At 54.1% G+C, this 18,763-nt stretch overlaps 1 protein-coding gene across 4 annotated transcripts in view; it reads right to left on the minus strand.

The window, feature by feature from the left end:
- BIN3 (bridging integrator 3) overlaps window positions 1-18,763 on the minus strand; it is a 56,499-nt gene that overhangs the window by 11,988 nt on the left and 25,748 nt on the right. For 2 of the 4 annotated variants that reach the window (XM_070611295.1, XM_008522972.2), the window contains exons 3-8: window positions 12,728-12,768; window positions 12,257-12,318; window positions 8,701-8,837; window positions 8,084-8,124; window positions 2,241-2,382; window positions 1,926-2,060 (exon numbers count right to left, since the gene is read on the minus strand). In XM_070611295.1, the coding sequence (XP_070467396.1) occupies window positions 1,926-2,060; window positions 2,241-2,382; window positions 8,084-8,124; window positions 8,701-8,837; window positions 12,257-12,318; window positions 12,728-12,768 (558 nt within the window). Of the gene's footprint in view, window positions 1-1,925; window positions 2,061-2,240; window positions 2,383-8,083; window positions 8,125-8,700; window positions 8,838-12,256; window positions 12,319-12,727; window positions 12,769-14,106; window positions 14,258-16,797; window positions 17,208-18,763 lie in introns of all 4 variants that reach the window. The other 2 variants (XM_070611293.1, XM_070611294.1) reach the window with 2 other exon arrangements.

Raw genomic sequence — 18,763 nt, forward strand, 5'->3', positions numbered from 1 at the left:
TCCAGGGGAGGAAGATGGGCCATTTCTGCCTGTCTCCACCTCATGGCAAATGAAAGTCTGTACTTTCACGAAAGTGCCCCACACTATTCAAATACCCCTAAATTTTATCACCCTCAGCTGCAAGTTGTCTCCAGGGAGAAGGAACTCAACTTCTACTCCAGACCCCGGGAGTGCTGTCACTGGCAAGGCAAGCCTGAGTGGCAGGTTTGGTGGCAAGGCTCTGGCTGAGCTGCTTCTGAGGAATTGTCTCCCACAGCTAGGTTTCCCCTGGGCTGAAGGGAGCTAAATCAAGGTCTTCACCTCAGGGGACAGGGCCTGGGCTAGTGCTGGGGAGGGTGGGGGATGGCCCCTTCCCCGCAACTCCCTGCTGAGAGCCGAGAGCTGCACTGCTGGCTGAGTCACTAGGAATGCTCACTTCTCCAGTGACTAATGGCAATGGCAGCCGCGGCAGGGGGAGGCTGGTGCTGAGGAGGCAGTAAACAACCCCCAGCCACCCTGCTGCCTGGTTACAGGGAATCTCTAGCCCCCAAACTGCTCCAACCTGGGCACCCTGAAGCCTGGGCACCCTGGAGCTTCCTCCTGTGAGCAACAGCATGCAGGGGGCAGGGCAGCATGCAGGGGGCTGGGAGGCTGGGAGCAGGAGCCATGATGACGTAGGAGAGGGAAGGCACAGATGTCCTTAAACACATTCCTTCCAGGGCCCAGGGTGAAGCTGCTGGAAGGAAGCCCCCCTCCAGGGGCAAGGCTCTCGGGGCAAGTGTGGGAACCCCCTACTCCCTTGTGCACATTAGTTCTCTGCCTCATTTTCCCCTAATGACCAAGCACACGGTCACTAACAAGTCCCAGCTCCAACATCAATCCTGCTCAGGGTTCCTGATCCCAGGTGTATGGCCCCCTGGGTTTTGTGTTTGCTAAAGATGGCAGGCAGGCTGGGAGGGAGGTTTTCCTTGGGTGCCTGCAATTGTGGACACTGCAAGGAATGACAGTGTCCACTGGAGGGCGCCAGATACCCAGGCCAAGAGCAGGAGTGGGCTGGAGGTGGACAGGATGAGTGAGTCTTTAGCTTTGTTACTTGGTGGGAAAGGTGGCAGGATGCAGAGCACCTGCAGTCAGCTAGGGGTCCCACATGGAGACCTCTTGGCTTTAGCACCTCAAACTTTTCTCTTTTACAAGCGGGGAGAATAATCCCTGCTATTGGCTAGAAGAACGGGGGCGGTTTGCGGGGCAAGGAGGGCAGGAGCTACACCCGAGCACAAACTCTGTGTGCTTACACCCTAGAGTAGCAGGAGACACAGGGTCTTGGCCTGTGTGCAGCAACCCTGAAGCTGCCTGGCCCCAGTGCTACACTGGGCACGTCCACCCACGCCCAGCCTGCCTTTCCACTGGAAGGGGCACCACGGTCCGGCACCCAGGCAGGGGCCCTGACATGGCTCTCCCCTGGGTTCAGGGACCCCTCCACAGGTGACTAGCTCCATCAACAGACGAGGACTAATTATGGTTTAGGGGGTGCAGGGTCCTCAGAAAAGGGCTTTCATCCTTGACCTCCTGAGCACGCCAGGCAGAGAACCCACCCATTGAAACGAGGTGCAGAAGGGGCAGCCTGGTTCTTCCTGCTGCTGCTGGTGAAATGTGAGAGGCAGAGAGGAGTCGAGGGAAGAACCATTAAGCAAAAAGGAACCTCATCCCAGGGCTGGGATTAACCAAAGAGCAATATAGGGACCCAAGCAGAAGTTCCAGCAAACGCCCAAAGTCTGTCACCAGAGGCCCCTGGATTCCCTTCCTTGGGGGGATGTTGACTCTGCAGAGAATGGCTAGGTCACCCTTCCGGGGGGGAGCAGCATGAGACATGTCTACAAAGCCCAGGACTATCTCCCAAGGGAAAAGTGTTGGGCCATCCTCTGGGGCGGGGTGGGGCGTGGCCTCACCTGTGCTCGGATCAGGGACTCAAAGCTGGGCTGGAAGTAGTCCAGGCGGCTGTTGTAGAACCGCGGCATCTCATCCAGGAGCTGCTTGTTCTTGGCCTCAAAGTCATCCCGCACAGGCCGAAGCTCTTCTCGGGCCTGGGGAACAAGACCCTGGATGTCACAGTGTCACTGGCTTATCCAGTGTCCCTGCTGTAGGGTATCAGGACGTCTGGCGCCTTGGCCACACAGCCCCAGAGTTGGTACCCAGGTGGAGAAACTTGCCAGGTGTAACCACGTGGCCCGCTGTCCGCCCCCAGCTCTTCTTCGCCTTGGTACCTGGTGGAGTTTGGCCAGCACTGGCCCTGTCTTCTCCTTCTCCTCATACTTCTCCACCTTGGCCTGCAGTCTCCTGTAGTCCTGCAAGGCCTGTTCCCGCCGTTTCACAGCCATGTTGAGGCTTGGGAAGACACTGCCAAACCTGCAGGACATAGCTGGGTTGGATACGGGCTTGTTCCTGGAGCTGCATCCAGAAATACATATTGAGTGCCTACTAAGTGCCAGACCCTTTCCTAGGTCTTGGGGATTTCACTGTGAACGAGACAGAGAGGCCCTGGCCCCTGTGGAGCTCATGCTACTGAGAATGCTGTCTTGGGGTAAGCCAAAGGAGAGAAGACAGGGCTAGGGGGTCACTCCACTGACCAGAGGATGACAGTGCGTCACAAACGCATGCCACTTATGCACCACTGCCCCCTTACCTACCCATCTCGTGTGACCCTGTGCCACTTTACCGAGACCTGAGATAGAGCATGGCAGAGCTGAAGACTCCATGGAAGTCATCTGTCGAACATCTTCTTTTAAAACAATGAAAGCAACTGAGGCCAGAGAGATGGCATCACCTGTCCAAGGTCGCAATTAGGTAGTGATGGTCCAGCAGAGAACTCAAGTGTCCCAGCAGGTGACAGAACTGCAATCAGAACCTACTCCTGGCCTGTTCTACCAGCTGAGCACAGGAAAAGTAGGAATCTTTTGCTTCTGCCATTGAAATGGCCAAACTGTCAAACCAGATGTTTGAGGAAAATGACTCAAGGACCTCTTCCTACCCCACTGGGACTAAAAAGGACCATAAGGGAATGCTCAGAGGAGTGGGCCGCTCAGAAAGAGCAGTGGCAGAGGCTTTGGCATTTTTGGCCGTTGTGGGCATAATCTTTGTGACCAGTGTCATCTTTAACTGGGAAGGGCAATGCTGTCTTGAGACTGACGCAGGGCAGGACTGCATCCGAGGCAGGGACGCTGCATTTCCCATGATTCACGGGTGTGGGAGATGGCAAGGCAAACCTGCAAGCAGCTTTTCTGAAACTGGGCAGGAGAAGATGGGGCAACTTCCCTGATGGCAAAGCCTGAGGGGCAGGAGGTGCTGTCACTGCTGCTGGAGGGCTTGGTGGCAGAGGCGTCTACCACACAAGCTGGGAGCTCGAGCAGCTGGTGGAGATCCGGCCATGTATCTGAGGAACATGACGGCGCAGTGGTTATCTGGGGTTGAGAAGCATGGAGTGGGCGGACCAGGACCAGGAGAAGAGTCAGTTCCTCCTGGAGCAACCCGGAGAAGACAAAAGACGGGGGCAGGAATGAGGTATGAGGTCGGACTCTCCTCACTGGGACCTCAATCAGTTGCTGATTTCAGCCTTTCACAAGTGCTCAGAGCCAGGAGGGTGTCTCTAAGAGCATGGGTCATCACCAGGTCGTTCAGATACCACATGAAGAATGACTTGCCAAGTCTGCCTCTCAAAAGTACATGACCATCAACTTGGTTTTTAAAAGTCTCAACAAGTCCAGAGTATGTGTGACATAAGAGTAATGAATACTTTTGCCAGAGAATAGAGAACATAAATTTGACCAAAGCATTAAATGCCCCAAACACAGCTATAGACCCAGGGAGTAAGGAGATTCTGATGAAACAAAGGGCTTATCCCTGAGAAAGGCTGCTAACACAAATTCTTCTAACTTGATGCGTGTCCCTGATAGGCTCCCTACCCCACTGGAAATGCTAAAGAAGTGGGCAAGAAGCCACACTTCTCTGAACCCTGTCACATGCCCCGCACACAGCGGTCAAATCAGTATTTGAATGACTTGCCAGGCAGAAGATGTAGGCCTACGTGGTGCTGTGCAAACTGGATACGGGGACTGCCACCTCCAGGACAAATGGTCCCCCTGGAGAAGGTGTGAACAGGTGAAACCTTGGGCAGGAGCTGGCCTCACTGCTTTTGCCTCAGGCAGTTTCTATGATGGGGTCTCAGTTGCTAGGTGAACCCCTCTCTCTTCCTGGGAGGAGCGTGACCAGCAGCTGAGAAGCGTGTGGCTCAAAGGAACAGGTACAGTTGGGCCTGAGAAGCCACTACGCTACCTCCCCCTCCACCCCAACTGGACAAGGGGTTTCCAGCAGCCACCCTGATTCTCTTGTTAGAAGCAACCTGCTGCTTGGGTGGTCCCAGTGCCTGGCCTCTGCTGTCTATTTGGCTGGGTGCTGGCACAGAGACAGGAAGAGAAAGAGAGACAGGCAGAGAGGCACAAAGTGGAGGGTTTTCTTGCCTTGCCACAATCCCATCACTTGGAGCTCCTCTTCTCAGGAAGGAGGGCACCGCAATGGATGCAGCAGTGTGTGTGTGGCGTATCGCACAGGTACGAGACAGGATTACCAGCCTGCTGGTCGGCCGCCAGCTCTTGTATCTTGGCTAACCCTCTAACCCCTTCCCTCAGTTGTCAGCTGGGGTTTATGTCCAGGGCCAGGGACCGATAGCCAGGAACGCTGACTAAATGCTGGGACTGGATCAGCCACAAAGGAAACAGAAATCCAACCCCAGGGCCAAGGCCGGGGCCGCGAGGTGTAAGGAAGGCAGGATCCAGGCTTACAGCTCTCCACACAGTGCCAGGCAGCCTCAAGGGATGGGTGGTGCAGACGGGCTGCGTCTACAGGACACTGCCTTCAGCCTTCTGGAAGTAAGGTCGCCTGTCCTCTGCGGGGAGCACACGGCTGCAGTGAAAACTGCTGCCAGCTGCTCATCAGACCCTCCACGACAACCATTCTTCACCATTCTCACAAGAACCCCTCACAGTCAAAGCAAGAGGCCACAGAAGGCTCTGATGGCTTAGTTTACCATTCATGGGACACGAATCATTGCCACCTGGGTGGTTTTCACCCTGGCTTCGGGACTCCCTAGGGGTAGGGGCAGGAGTCATGCCCTTCTCACATTAAAGTGGGGAAACTAAGGTCAGGCAGGGAGATCCGACAGTGTATTCTGAGGCAGCTGACAAGAGCGAGGATGAACACTCTGATCTTCGGCTGCAGGGTCCTACCCCTCTGAGGCTCCACCTCCCCATTTTCTACTCAGAAGCAACAGAACGGACTTTGCCAGCTCCATGTGTTGGGCGGTATGTCGGGCAGTATAAATACTGCGGTGCTGTGCGACGAGGGTGGTTTGTCCAGTAGCAGGGCCCCCCAGATGTGGAGGGCGGTAGTACCTTCCTCCATCTGTCGGCCAGAGGAAGGAAGTCATCAGGGAAGTGAGGACAAGCGTAGGCTGGTCCCCAGTGCCTGGACCCCTCATGGACATGCCCCTGGAACCCTAAAGAGGTACCTGCTGACTGCACCTGACGAGGATGGGAGCAAAGCTCACCTGCGGCATGAAGTCTGCACTTGTACTGGGCTGCCACCAAGAAACAAGGCTGGAAAGCCAGCCCTTTTCTGCTGAGTTCCCTGTTCCTCCCCTGATCATCAGTAGTGAGGTGGAACACGGAAGTCCTTGGGACAGGGCCCTAGGATAGGCTCCGTCCCCACATGCAGCTCACCCGGCCACTTCAGCCCCCTGAGGCCTCCCTCCCCTGCTCCTGAGCACTGACTGTGCCATCCCAAGAGTTCAGTTCCGCTCTCCCTTTCCATGATGGGTAAAGAGACTCAGAGGAACAGGGACCTAGCCAACAAGGTCATGGGTCGGGCGGGGGCAGGCTGGGACTGCCCATCCCGCATGTCCATTGAACTGCACCACCTTGGCAGTTATACTACTGGTCCCTTTTCTTGAGAATACCATCATGGCTTCTGCACTGGATCATAAGCTCCTGAAGTCTGCATTACGTCTATCCTCAAGGAAGGGAGAACAGGGCCAGGCCCACACCAGGCACACGCTGAAGCTCTCCCCACGGCGGCTGCCCGTTTCTTGCCTGTCCTAAGGTTCAACAGCAAACTGCCTCCCCTGGGTGAGCGTGGGGTGAAGAGGCAGCGATAAAGGGAGGAGGGAAAGGAGGAGGGAGAGAGAGGCCGGCTGGGAGGTGGGCTGGGAGCAGCCGGCCCTGGTGGGGAATGCCTGCCATTCCTCAATCTGTGCCCACACAGCCGGGATCTTCCACCCACCAGGAAAGGGAAATTGAAAGCATCCCCATCCGACCATGTGAACACAGCCCAGAGACTGGGGGATTAGAGGCCGAGCCCCTGGGGGAGGCTGGGGGCGGTAGGGTGGCCTTGTGGCAATGTTCCTCATCAGAGGACAGGAAAGCTGCAGTTTCCTGTTTCCGGTGCTGGGGTCCCTGGGAGCTGCTCTCCTGCCAAGAGGAGGCAACAGGCAGTGCCGGTTTCATGTGGTCGGGGGAGATCACATGTCGGCTCTGGGATGCAGAGAAGCCGACCGGTAGCCAGGCAGGCCCGGGGGGCTCATGCAGAGGTCAGCGGATCTGCTTCGGAGATGGTGCCTGCCCCCTCTGCCACTCACCCACCTTCCTGGCAGGTGGTGGGCTGCTAGGGAGGTGGGAAGCAGCCGGGATTTCTCTCCATGTGGCTCCAGAAGCTGGGCGTCAGATTTCAAGGCCTCCTCGTTGGTTGTGAAATCGAGACAGGAGTCAGTCCCCCAGTTCTCTGAGCTGGTGCCCCCTGCCCAGCTCTGCCAGCCAACCATGTGTATCCATGGCAGCCTCTGTGGCAGCCCCCTGGGACCCTCGTGTGCAGGGTCTGCTCTGCCCGTGATCCTTCCCACCCAGCTCTTAACTGTTGGTCCTGGAGACTGGGTCAGAAAGCCACAAGCAATGGAGCTCCTTTTGACACCTCCCTCCTGAACCACTGGCCTCCTCGGCACCCAGCCCCTCACCTCATGTGACCCTTCGACCTGGGGCTGAGCAGAGGCTACGGAGCAGGGGCAAATTCCTTCCCATGCGAGGCTCAGCCTCCCTGCCATGGCTGAGCCTCCAGACAGCCTGAGCTCAGAAAGAGCTTTCCCTGGCCCCAGCCCCTGGACCTACACAGGATGAAGAGCTCAACAACCCCGACACTAGGGCTAGAGGATCAGAACCTGCTCTCTTCATCTCCTGCTGGGCCCTGGGCCAGGCCTAATGGTAATGAGCAGAGCCTCATTACCGGGCCCTGGCGAGGCGACTGCCAGGGACCACCACAGAAGAGGTAATAAAGCGCAGCTGCCGGGCGGGAGCAGGGGCCTTTCTAGGTCACAGCCTGTTTGGGAGAGGCTGAGGGAAGGAGATGAAGTGATTCGGGAGCTTCAAGGCAATGCTCCTGCCTGTCCCCCTGGCCCACCCCTGAGGGAACCCAGGGAATAGGCTTGTCTGATCACTGACCAGAGCCTGCCCGACAGAAGATGAGTCTCACAGAAGAATTTCTGACCCTGACAGGTCACGAGTTAGGGGACCTTCCCAGGCGGGACCCCGCTGCTGGCCCTTCCCCATATGCGGCCACCCCCACATTTCAAAAGCTGACTGCTGCAGGCAGCTGCTCTCCCAATCCGGCTGCGAGATGAAAGGCCTTGCTCATCCCCGCTGAGGGCTGGCCAAGACCTCTGCTAGCTTAACTCAGCGAGCTTTGCTCCCAATGGTTTCCAGTCAGGAACAAAGGGGAAAATGAAAAATGACCACTGGAGCAACTGCCAGCTGCTGTGGAGGGTCAGGAGGCCCTCCCATCACTGAGCGCCTCTGGGCAAGGCGGGTGCTCTGCAGCCACCAGGAGTCTCAATCCCGGGGCCACAGATCATGTAGCCGGCATCCCCGCAGTTTCCCGTCAGCCCATGTGAGTCTGTGACAGGCTGCTAGAAACGATATTCAGTCCCCAAGTGGCCAGTTGACCTGTCTTTCCAAAAGAGCCCTGAGCCTAGTTCCCCAAGGCCCATGGTGCCCGGCTGATCTTTACTCACTTTTTTAAGGGTTCGATCACGGTCTTTTGAATCTGGTTCACCTGTAAAAAGAAAAACCATTGACATCAAAACTGGGAGGAAGTCAGACCCCTTGTAAAAGGGGAGGCTCCCAGTTCCTGAGAAGGGAGACCGGTCGGGGTACCCCAAGAGCCCCAGGCAGGGAGGAGACCACAGCAGGCAGGTGAAGTGGGGAACCCCTAACTCTGCAGCTGAAGCAGGGCGGAGATGATGACCAGGAAGCCTGAAGGGCAACAAGGAGCACTGTCCTTGTCCCTGGTCAGTTCGCATTCTGCCAGCTGCTGTCCGCCAAGGCTGATAATGACCTTGCTCAGCGAGGAGGCTGGCTGGGCAACTACAGAAAGTTCGAGGGGCTACGGGTGGGCAGAGCTGACCTGAGTCTCCTTCACGGACTCACAGTGTGTGGTGCGAGCTCATGGGAGCCACAGGAAGCACCTAGTGCTGACGCATGTCAGCCAGGAAAGAGCTCATAGGGCTTGGGACAGAGGCCTCAGAGGGCTGAGGGTGCCCAAAGAGGACACGGAGCCCTGTGAGGACTCCATGCGGGCACCCCACCCAGACAGAAGCCACGAGAGGCGGGGAACCAAGGCCCCAGTCACCTTTTCCTGGTTGAAGGCATCCATCCGCTTCATGGCCGTGTCCAGGGCTGTCACCATGTTCAGAAAGTCCTGGTCTTGCTCACAGAGAGGATTGGAGAGCAAGTCCAAGGATATCTTCACAGCAGATTTGGACATGGCTGTAAGAAGTCAAAGCTCAGTGAGCCTGTGAAGGGACAGGCTTCAACGTCCTGTCCTCAGGACTCCCTGCCCTCCCTTGGTCCAGGGGCCTGCTCCCGGATCACCTCTACCTGCCGCCACAGGCCGCAAAAACGACAAAGTACCGCAAAGCCATGAGACATTAGTCTTCATTGTATAATGTTCATTCCTGACCAACTTGTGCTGTTCTGGGTAATTCTTTTGAGCAGTTTTACCTGTTGTGGTAATCTAATTTTCCAAACTCAGGGTTAGAACAGAATCATCTGGGTGGGAAGCTGTAAGAAATGCAGATTTCTAGCTCCAAAGATTCTAATTCAGTAAGTCTGGAATCCAGGAATATATATTTTTAAACAACTTTCCAGGCGGTTCAGACGTGCAGCCTGGTTTGGGCCTCCCCAGCAGACAAGAGTAACAGTGCTCCACACCAGGGCCGGCCGACTCGCCGTAAAGGGCCAGAGACTCAAATGCCAGGCTTTGCGGGCTGCATGGGATCTGTTACAACTACCAACTCTGCCACGGCCGGTACCTGAAGAGTGCGTGTGGCTGTGTTTCAACAAAACTGTACTGACCAAACTAGGTGAGATTCGGTGTAGCGAGGGAACGCCTGGTTTCAGTGACATCCAGTAATCAGAGCAGCTCTCCATCCTGCCTCTGCCAGAGTTCGCATGCACCCACTGTCGTCCATAGGGCTCAAACAGCCCAGGAGATATCTAGGGTAGATGTATTTTGGTTCCATTTTATGGATGAGGGTGAGGCTCAGGAGAGTTTGTAACTCCTCCCAGGTTGGACAGCTGCAAGCGCTGAGCCAAGACTAGATCCTGGGCAGCCGCCTCCCCAGCCACTGCTCTCCTGGTGACCCGGCCTGGGGAAAGCAGTGGCGGGCCCCGAGAGGCTCTGATGGGGTGTCTGCTTACATTGTTACAGGTCTTCTCTGTGCCCACTGCTCCGTGGATGGAGACTGCTGCCCTGCTGCAGCCTTGTGCATGTGTTTAGGTGCCTGTTCGAGAGATAGGGAGCCTGGAAGTCACAGAACAGCTCAGAGGCAGGATGGAGACTTGTGGGCAGTTTTGGAGTTCTTGATCCCATACAGGTTTTCAAGTCTCCATTATTTGCAAACAAAATTCTAGAGGAACAGGAAGATAGGCTGGGGAAGGGCCATGCTTGTGCCATAGTGTCTGTTCCAGTTTCAGACTCTCATGGGAAAACACGGTTTTGAATGTGTTTCTTACCATTTTATGTCATTGAATTGAAGATGCTATCATTTTTAAGACATACCATTATTGTATAAACCACTAAGAAAAAAAAATGCTGCCAATTAAAACAGAACACACTATCAAGTGTTAGGGCACCTTGATTTCAGAGATGTTAAATGTCAAAAAAGGTCTCAGAATCAAAGAAATAAGGGCCACTTTCCAGTTAAACACAGATGTGACCTCCCCTCGCACTCCATGTGAGGAGCAAGTAGCCCCAAGCCCAGGGTTCCAGGAGGAAGGGCCCGCCTCTACATTTTGAGTGGGAGAAACAGAAACCAGAGGGTCCCTCCTCACCCAGGCCCCTCTGCATGCCAGCAAAGAAGCCCAGAATGGATGACTGGCTACCCAGAGCACTGTCCTGGGGCTTCTCTTGAATCGAATTTGGAAGCATGCTGCAGGCACCCAGCAAAAGAGCAAAATGTGAGAGAAGCTTGGAAGTGTAAACTCCGCAGAGATGCTGAAGCAATGGAGGAAACCGCTCTTTAAATAAATCTGCAAAGTGACTCTGTAGGCTTAGGAGCAAACATCACGTGTAGCCCGACTGGACAATGAAACGGTCTTCATAGACAACATAATTGAAAGAATAAAAACCTGGACAAAACTGGAAATGTTTTTGGAAAATTTCTTCCATTAATTTTTTTTAGTATTTGAGGAAAAAAACCAGAAAACCCTCAGGGGGTGGGGGGAAAGACTTTCTTCCCAACTTTCCTTTTTTTTCCTAAAGCCTTCACCTCTTCATGCCTTTGTCTCTTTCTTTGCTCGAAACTTCCCAAGTCAGTTCACAGCCTGTGTCCCCTCAGGCAATTAGCCACTGGTGTAGTACTGTGTCTGCAATCCTTCCCCAGGACATCACGGCCCTGCGGGCACAGCAGGGCGCTGTGGCCTCTGCTCTCCTCCGGGCTAGCTCACACTCCTCATTCTGCCTCTGCAGGGACAGCGGAGGGGCCTGGTCAGCCCAGCACAAACTGGGAGGCTGGTGGTCTTTGAACCTAGAGAGAGTGAGGGTCTTGGGCTTCCACATGGGTCTCTGGAGCCCTGATACCACCTCGGAATGTAAGAGTCAACAGAGATCCAACAGGCACTGGTCACACCCGGGATGACCTTGTTTTGGAACCACAGCTTGGGGTTTTAGATATTGTCCAGGCAGCTGAGGAGATTCCAAGATCAGGAAGGGTATAATTTGAGTCCCCTCAATTGTTTGGAGCAGTGGTTCTCAAAGTGGGGTCCCTGGACCAGCTGCATCAGCATTGCCTGGGAAATTATTAGAAACCCAGATTTTCAGGCCTTGCCCAGACCTGATGAATTGGAAAGGCTCGGGGCAGGGAGGCCGGGGGCGGCGCAATCCGCATTGTAGGGAGCCCTCCAGTGACTCAGATGCACCAACATGCGAGGCTCTCTGCATGGACTGTGACTTGGGTCTTGTGATGGGCTGAGGCACCACTGCTTCAGGAGGGCTTTCGCTGCCCAGACTCCACTTCTGACTTGGGGCAGAGGAGGCCAAGGAGGCTCCAGGGGCCCCACGTTTATCCTGATTTCTTTGTTGGAACACTACGCTCTCTGTAGCCAGACTCCATTTCATGGATCCTTGATGTTGTACTTGCTTCCAAAGTCGCTCACTATGAAAACAACTACCTTCCTTCATTTATACTCTGCTGGTGCAGCTGTCTGGAGAAGTAGGAAGCAAAGGCAGCAATAGGGCCAGCATCTCCCTCACTGGAAAGGCAGTGGGGAATGACAAAGATGTGACCCAGGTAACGCAGAACCACTGATGAAACGAGTGACAGAGGGACTCCAAAATCAGACCCTTGGCCTGCTACACACAGTCTGGAGACGCTAGGCGCCAGGAGTGAGAGGTGGCCACATCAGAGCGGCCCGTGTCCTCTGGACGAGCAGCGGTATGAGCACCTGCAGCACCAGCCTTGGGAGCTGGGGCTCCGTGCAGGCAGGCAGTGCCTCCGGCTGCAGTGGGGACAGTGGTGGTGGTGAACTGCTAAGTGAAGCGTGACCTCAAGCCACTTCTCAGGGACATCTGTCAGGCATCTACTAAGTGTATGTACTTCAAACCCAGCCCGAAAGTGACTGAGGGTGGAGTGCAACCCTTTCTGCCCGGCCCAGTCCAGGTCAGTCACAGGGGCAGTGCCACCTACCTAGGTCAGCATCGGTGCTCTTCTTCATGTCCTTCTGCAGCCTCTTGGTCTGCTCCTCCAGCCTGCAAGGCAGCGGCACAGGCCTGGGTACCTGGCATCGCCAACTACCTTTTGGCCCCTTTTCTTTGTGTCTACCTGAGTTAAGCCCAACCTGACACTCTGGAATGCCTGCTGGGAGGAGAAGGGGCCCTGCCTTCTCTGTGGGGATTTTCCCCACTGACGGAAGGGCCACTACAAGCTCTGCATGGAGCCAAGCACCCAAAGACTACGAGCGAACGACTGTCACACAGCCAGCAGTTGGGGGAGAATTTCTGGCACGTGGTGACCTGCGCTGCCCTCAGCTCCCAGGGTGCAACGAGCAGCCCACTAACAGCTGGTGAGCAGAAGGGGCAGTGTTGGACATGAGACCTGGCAGAAGGCTCTCGTCTTTCTCTGACCCCGCACCCCATCCTTCTGGGTTTTGACACTCACTGCTGAAGTTTTCCATACTCCCTTTCAAAGTCTCTCTCCACCTGTAATGAAAGAGATAACTCAATCATCGGAGAAATGACAACACATTGGAAAAAATCTGCTAGCCTCCTGAAACTGCCTCCCCCAGTCTGCAGAAAACAACGCCGTCCAGTCCATACAAGCCCCGGCAGATCTTTAACCACACAGTACCCCTGTGTTCCCAAATTAATTAAGTGTTTGATTTAGCGTGAAAAGACTCTCCTCCCATGGGCCAGCCAGGCAAGTACCGCGGATTATGGCTCTGTTCTTCTGCCACAGGGGGCGAGGCGCCAAGCTGTGTTCCCTCTTCTCACCCTCCCGTCCTGTGGCAGGTGAGGTGCTAGGAATGTGACTGAAACCCATGCAGGGAGGCAGCAGGGTACAGAGGAAAGCGGGCGGGTCTGGAGTTGGCACAGTCTCAGCCACTTAGCAGCTCTGAGCCGGAGCAGGTCACCTTCCCGTCACAGCCCTGTTTCCTCACAGGTCCTACCACCTGCTAGGTTCAGGGTGGATCAAGAAAGATCATGTGTCCATGCTCTGAATGCTGGGATGTCACGAACACAAACGCTATTACTATGGACTCAAGCAAGGTCTCTGAATTCTTGATTGGTTATCAGACTTCCCCTATGCCAGAGATATTTAAACCAAGTGGGTTTGAGTCCTGAACCCAATTCTGCTGCCACCATGTCAGGTGAAGTCAAGAAAGTCCCTTGCAGTCCTAGGGCCTGAGTCTCTCCATCTGTAAAATGGGGCCTCGGCAACGGTCTCTCGGTGGGGGCCTGTGAAGTAAATGACATCTGGGAGCCCAAAGGAGGGGATCAAGCTCGAGGCCTCTCCTTCGTTCTCTTCCACAGGGGCAGCACCGGCTCCCTGGCCGGCTTGATGAGCCTCTGGACTGAGGTGCTCTGTGAAGTGACCCAGTTAAGAGTCAGGGAGCACTCTCTGCGTGCTTCCACAGGCTCTCCCCCAGACCTCATCTAGGAGGCACGTGCACTTGTGGCCCGCACGGCACTGAGGAGATCCCTGGGACAGAGGGGAGTAACTGTGCAGGGTGACGTCACTAGTGAGCTGTAGAGCTGGCATCTGAACACAGGCAGCCTGGCTCCAAAGCCTGTGCTCTGACCCATCATTCTACCAAAAGGGAAAAAAAGGCGTTTGCTGATGCATTAAAACCATGACTGAAAAAGCTGCCTTCTTGGCTGCTACCCTGAGAGCCCTAAATCCTGACTCTGACTCTCATCAAAAGTTGAAGGTCAGGGAGTGCAAACCTGCAGCAATTGTTAAAACCCGCCCTGTTCTTCACCACACACACTTCCATCAGCAGTGCCCCCAGTGAAAGAGCATTCTAAAAGCCCACCCACCTCACACTCCATGCTTGGATTTAGGTAAATTCAAGAGTCACAGGGGCCGGCCGGGTGGCGCAGTGGTTAAGTGCACACGTTTCGCTTTGGCGGTCCGGGGTCCGTCGGTTTGGATCCTGGGTGTGGACATGGCACCACTTGGCACGCCATGCTAAGGTGGGCATCCCACATATAAAGTAGAGGAAGATGAGCATGGATGTTAGCTCACGGCCAGTCTTCCTCAGCAAAAAGAGGAGGATTGGCAGCAGTTAGCTCAGGGCTAATCTTTCTCAAAAAAAAAAAAAAAGTCACAGAATGGCAGAACATTATTCTGGCCAATTAAGTCACGCTATAAACGAGGTGGATGAAGCCCAGAGAGGGGAAATGATTGACATAAGGACGCAGGGCTTGTTAGTGGCAAACCAAGGCTAGAATTCAACTCCTAGTTCAGGCCTTTTTTTTAAACTACACTCATTCATGCCACAAACATTTACTGAACACCTATTGAGCGCAATGCATTCTGCCAGGTGCTAGGGATACACCAGCGAATACAACAGACATGGGCTCCAGTGGAGCAGACAGAACAAACAAACACGCAGACAAGTGCACACAGGGGAGCTGAATGGGGGGCCCGGCAGGGATGGTGAGGGAACGACACGAGGAATTCCTCAGCTAAGGTCCTCAAGGCACCACAACGTGTCTCACTTACATGGAGATATCTAGCCTGCCTCATCTGAACTGTAAAATTTAGAAGCAGGAACACATGATCATTTCCCTACTTTATGATGCTAGCATCTAGAACCTTACACAAAATTGTGAAGGAAAATTCACCACTGGTGCCCCAGCCTCCTATCCTACAATTGTTTCCCTCTTTTTAACAGATCCACTTTTTCTCCATCCAAGAACCCAAAATTTTCATCATCGCCTTCCTTAAGATCCATCAAAAGCTGCTCTTTAAGAGCAACCCAAAATTTGAAAATTCAAAATTCACTCCCACTAAGGCACATATGCCTAGTGAAGGTTAAAAGTGTTACCTAACCCAACAGGCCTGTAGGGGGGCAGGAATCAAAGTCTTAGCTCGGTGCAACTGCAGCTGGGAGATGTGTTCTGGACCAAAGGGGCTGTGCCCAGGCCCTTCCAAGTCCGCACTGAGGTTAGTCTAATCCTTTCTCCAACAGTGCTGCGGGGGAAGGTGGTGGAGAGGAATGAGCAGAGACAGATAAGACACGAACTCTCACGCTAGCTGTAGAGCATTAAACATGCTACCTAACATTTTGAGTCTCAGTTTCTTTTCTAGTAAAGCAGGATAATTTCATTTAGACTTATCCCATGTAAATTTCAGGTGGCTGACAAGGAAATGCAGTGACAGTGTCAGCTGCATTGGCTTGTTGGAGGGTCAAGAAGCAGTTTATGTAGAGCACAGAGCAAGGTGCCTGGCCCATGGACGGTGTCTCCTTGTTCCTCTCCTACACACTGGTGTGGGGCGCGGACCAGAGCAGTCCGGGGGTGCAGACTGGTCTGTCACTACTTTGGCAGAGAGAAAAAGCAGCACAAAACACACGGTCAACTGACAGCTAGGATAAACCCTGATTTTGGCTAAGCCTGAAGTCCTGTGCCAGGACTATACCGGGGCCTCCCTTCACTGGACACATCTCCTTTCTTACGTCCTAAGAGGTGACAGCTGAGCAGTCTTTACGTACGAAAAGTATTTTTTTTCCAAAGGGATGAAATTAAAATTAAGGACGTCTTAGCCAGAATCCAGCTCTTCTAAAGACCAAGAACCCAGAGTAGGTGCTCTGGGACAGGAGGCAGAGAGCCTGCCTAACCCCTGGAGCTACAGCCCTGGCTCCTGGCACCCTCTTTTGCAATCCCCAAGTGTGCTGATGTGTGTGGGATGTCAGAGAACACCTGGTCTCCCTGGCGGGGGACTGCATGGACTTGCACAGAGATGGACTGCAGGTTTCCCACTGGGCTGGATCATTCTGGCTGATGAGAAACTTGAGGTCTCCCACTGGAAGCTGAGAAGCATGTTGGGAGTGGGAGCTCAATCCTTCTACTCGATGCCACTCGACATGTGACAGCCTAAGAGAAGTTCATGAACATTTCCCCTCCTCTGCTTCTGGTAGCCTCTGTAGCGGGGTTGTGGTTGCTTTTCTAGCTCACTGGTCCTGAGACCTCTCTCCTCTACTGGGGAGAGATTTAAGGGGACACCACCAGGATTCTAGGCCCTCAGATAATGCACAAGGAATAAAGGGACACACTGGAGTCTCATTCCAAGGGATATCCATTCTGAGAGAAAGAGCTGAACACAAAAGATCTGAGCATCTTTGAATGCTTGATGCCATTGCCAAAAAGGCAACTGGACCGCAGTCAACGATTCAAGTGTAAACACATGTGCTGGACTCTCAGTGGGGCGGGGCAGACAGGGGCAGCCTGGCGAGGTTAGTGCAGGGAGAATCCAGCAGCGAACCACTGCCTCGGCTGCTCCCTGCATTCTTGAAGGCTGGGGTGGAAGGGAAGGACTGTGCTGCTTGCTGCTCTATCCCCAGCGCCTAGGTCAGGCTGGCACAGAGCAGGAGCTCAGGAGTTGTTAAATGACTGAATGGGCTCAGTTCTCACACTCATGGTGAAGTGAGAAAGGAGACCAGCAGGCAGGGCCAGGGCGCTAATCCTTTGTGTGTCAGCTCAGAGCTGAGGCAGGGGAGCACTCACCGCTCTGATGAGTCCCTCTTCAAGGGACGCTCGGGCGGAAAGCAGCCTCCCTTTGGTATGTTACAACAGGATTAAGGAACGAGCTGCAGGTGCCTCCATTTTGCACATGAAAATCTTTCTCAAGTGAGGGTTCAGTGTGGTGGGACTCTCTTCTGCCTTGACTTCACAGAGCGCCTAGCCAGCTATGAATCCAGGTGTGTGCTTTCCTTTGTGTGTGAGACCCAGGGCCATCCTTGCTTCAAAGAGCTCTTCCATGCTCCCAGGTTATGGAGGGAGGCGCAGCTTTTCGCCACACCAAGATGCTCCAGCTACTTCATAAACTGGGGGAGTGGGAGGTGGCTAAGCAGAAGGCTAGGACTTGGAGGTGGGGGAGATGTTTGTTCTTCTGTTTCAGCTCCAATGGTCAGCCCCTGCAGAGAACATGCCATTTTAGCCAAAGCCTTGACAATACCGGAATTTGCGCGAATAACCTGCGCACAGGAGAACAGCAAGGGCAAACATACAATGCTTTCTTTGTGTCTGACAGGTGGGTGCCTTGAGCCAACAGCCTCCTGAAACTCCCTGAAGATAACATGAGCATTTCTTCCCATGACAGGGGGCCATGACTTCCAATAACCTAGGCAGCCCCATCTGCTTCCCTCCTTGAGAGTGTCTGGGCAAGAATAAGAGTGTGTCACCACTGGGGGCAGCTGCCGGAGATGCTGAGATAACCGCACAGCCCTGGCCTGTTTTGGGAGCCAAAAGGGGGCTTGTGGGGTGAAGAACAAGACTCTGAAGAGGCAGGATCTTGCTACACATACTTCAGTGCCTCTGGGGAGCTGAGGAAGCAAAGAACTCTATTCTGAGCTGTAACTCAGCTTTGATTCCCTGTGAGTGAGCAAAGGCCCAGCCTACTGCTCCACTGCACTGGAGAATCCAGCTGCTGGGGACAGGCTGAGTCCCCAGGGGCTTGTAAAGAGAGGCAAATCAACTATCTTCCTGTAATGTCGTTCATAATTACAGAGGGCTTACTATGTGCCAGACACTGTGTTAAGGGCTTCACATGTCCCACTTTGTGCAAGACACATCATACGTCAACGCCACAGGTACGAGGATCACCCTTACTTTACAAAGGAGAAAGAGAGGCTCAGAGAGGGCAAGGAGCTTGCCTAAGGTCACAGACAGCATGTGGCTGAGCCAGGATGGGAATCCAGGCAAGGAAGCTTCCAAATCCGGCTTCTTAAGCACTATTTGATGCCCAGGCTGTGGGGCACCTGATGCCAGGAGGTAGAGGACTACAATTCCACCCGAAACGAGACTGATGCCAGGAGGGGCAGAGGGAGGCCGCGGGCTGCAGGAGGCCATCCGCAGGCGCTAAGGGCTTTCTCAGACTGTGCATCTGCCCCTCCTCTGGAGAGTCCTTGCCGTTCCTCGGATGAAAAGACCCAGAGAGCTTTCTGCCAACAAACTCTGGCAGAGAAGGTGGAAACTGCATTCTAGCTTCTACTTTTCTGTGGAGAACAAAGGCCATCTCAATAAAGGTTGGGGTTTTAGAAGGGTTTTTTGTTTGTTTTTTGTTTTTTGGTAGTGAGTATTGGGAATAAAAGACCCTTTTCAAAACCACTTCCCTTCAAATCTGCCCTGGATTAAACTCTGGAGGCTCAAGGCCACACCTTCCCACTTCCTGTAGCCGGCTAGAGCCCAACACTCGCACGCCCAGATTCTTTGCGCTTCAGCTGAGAGCTCCACAGATGGTCAGCCTCTGCATGGGAGGTAAACTCTCAGCCTCGCCAGGACCTGCCTCTGCTTGAAAAAGAGGAGGACTCTTTCAACGTGCGCCCATTTCCTTTTAAGTAACCTAATTTTGGATTTCCCAATGATAGAGCCATTGGTCAGATGTGTGCTGAACTTCCCTTCCTGCCAAACTGAGGCAATATCTTTCCTGTAGTTCTGAGTCCTAAGCCAAGGAGGGCTGAGGTTATTAAGA

Source organism: Equus przewalskii, chromosome 2, assembly GCF_037783145.1.
Source record: "Equus przewalskii isolate Varuska chromosome 2, EquPr2, whole genome shotgun sequence".
In the NCBI taxonomy this organism is placed as follows: Eukaryota; Metazoa; Chordata; class Mammalia; order Perissodactyla; family Equidae; genus Equus; species Equus przewalskii.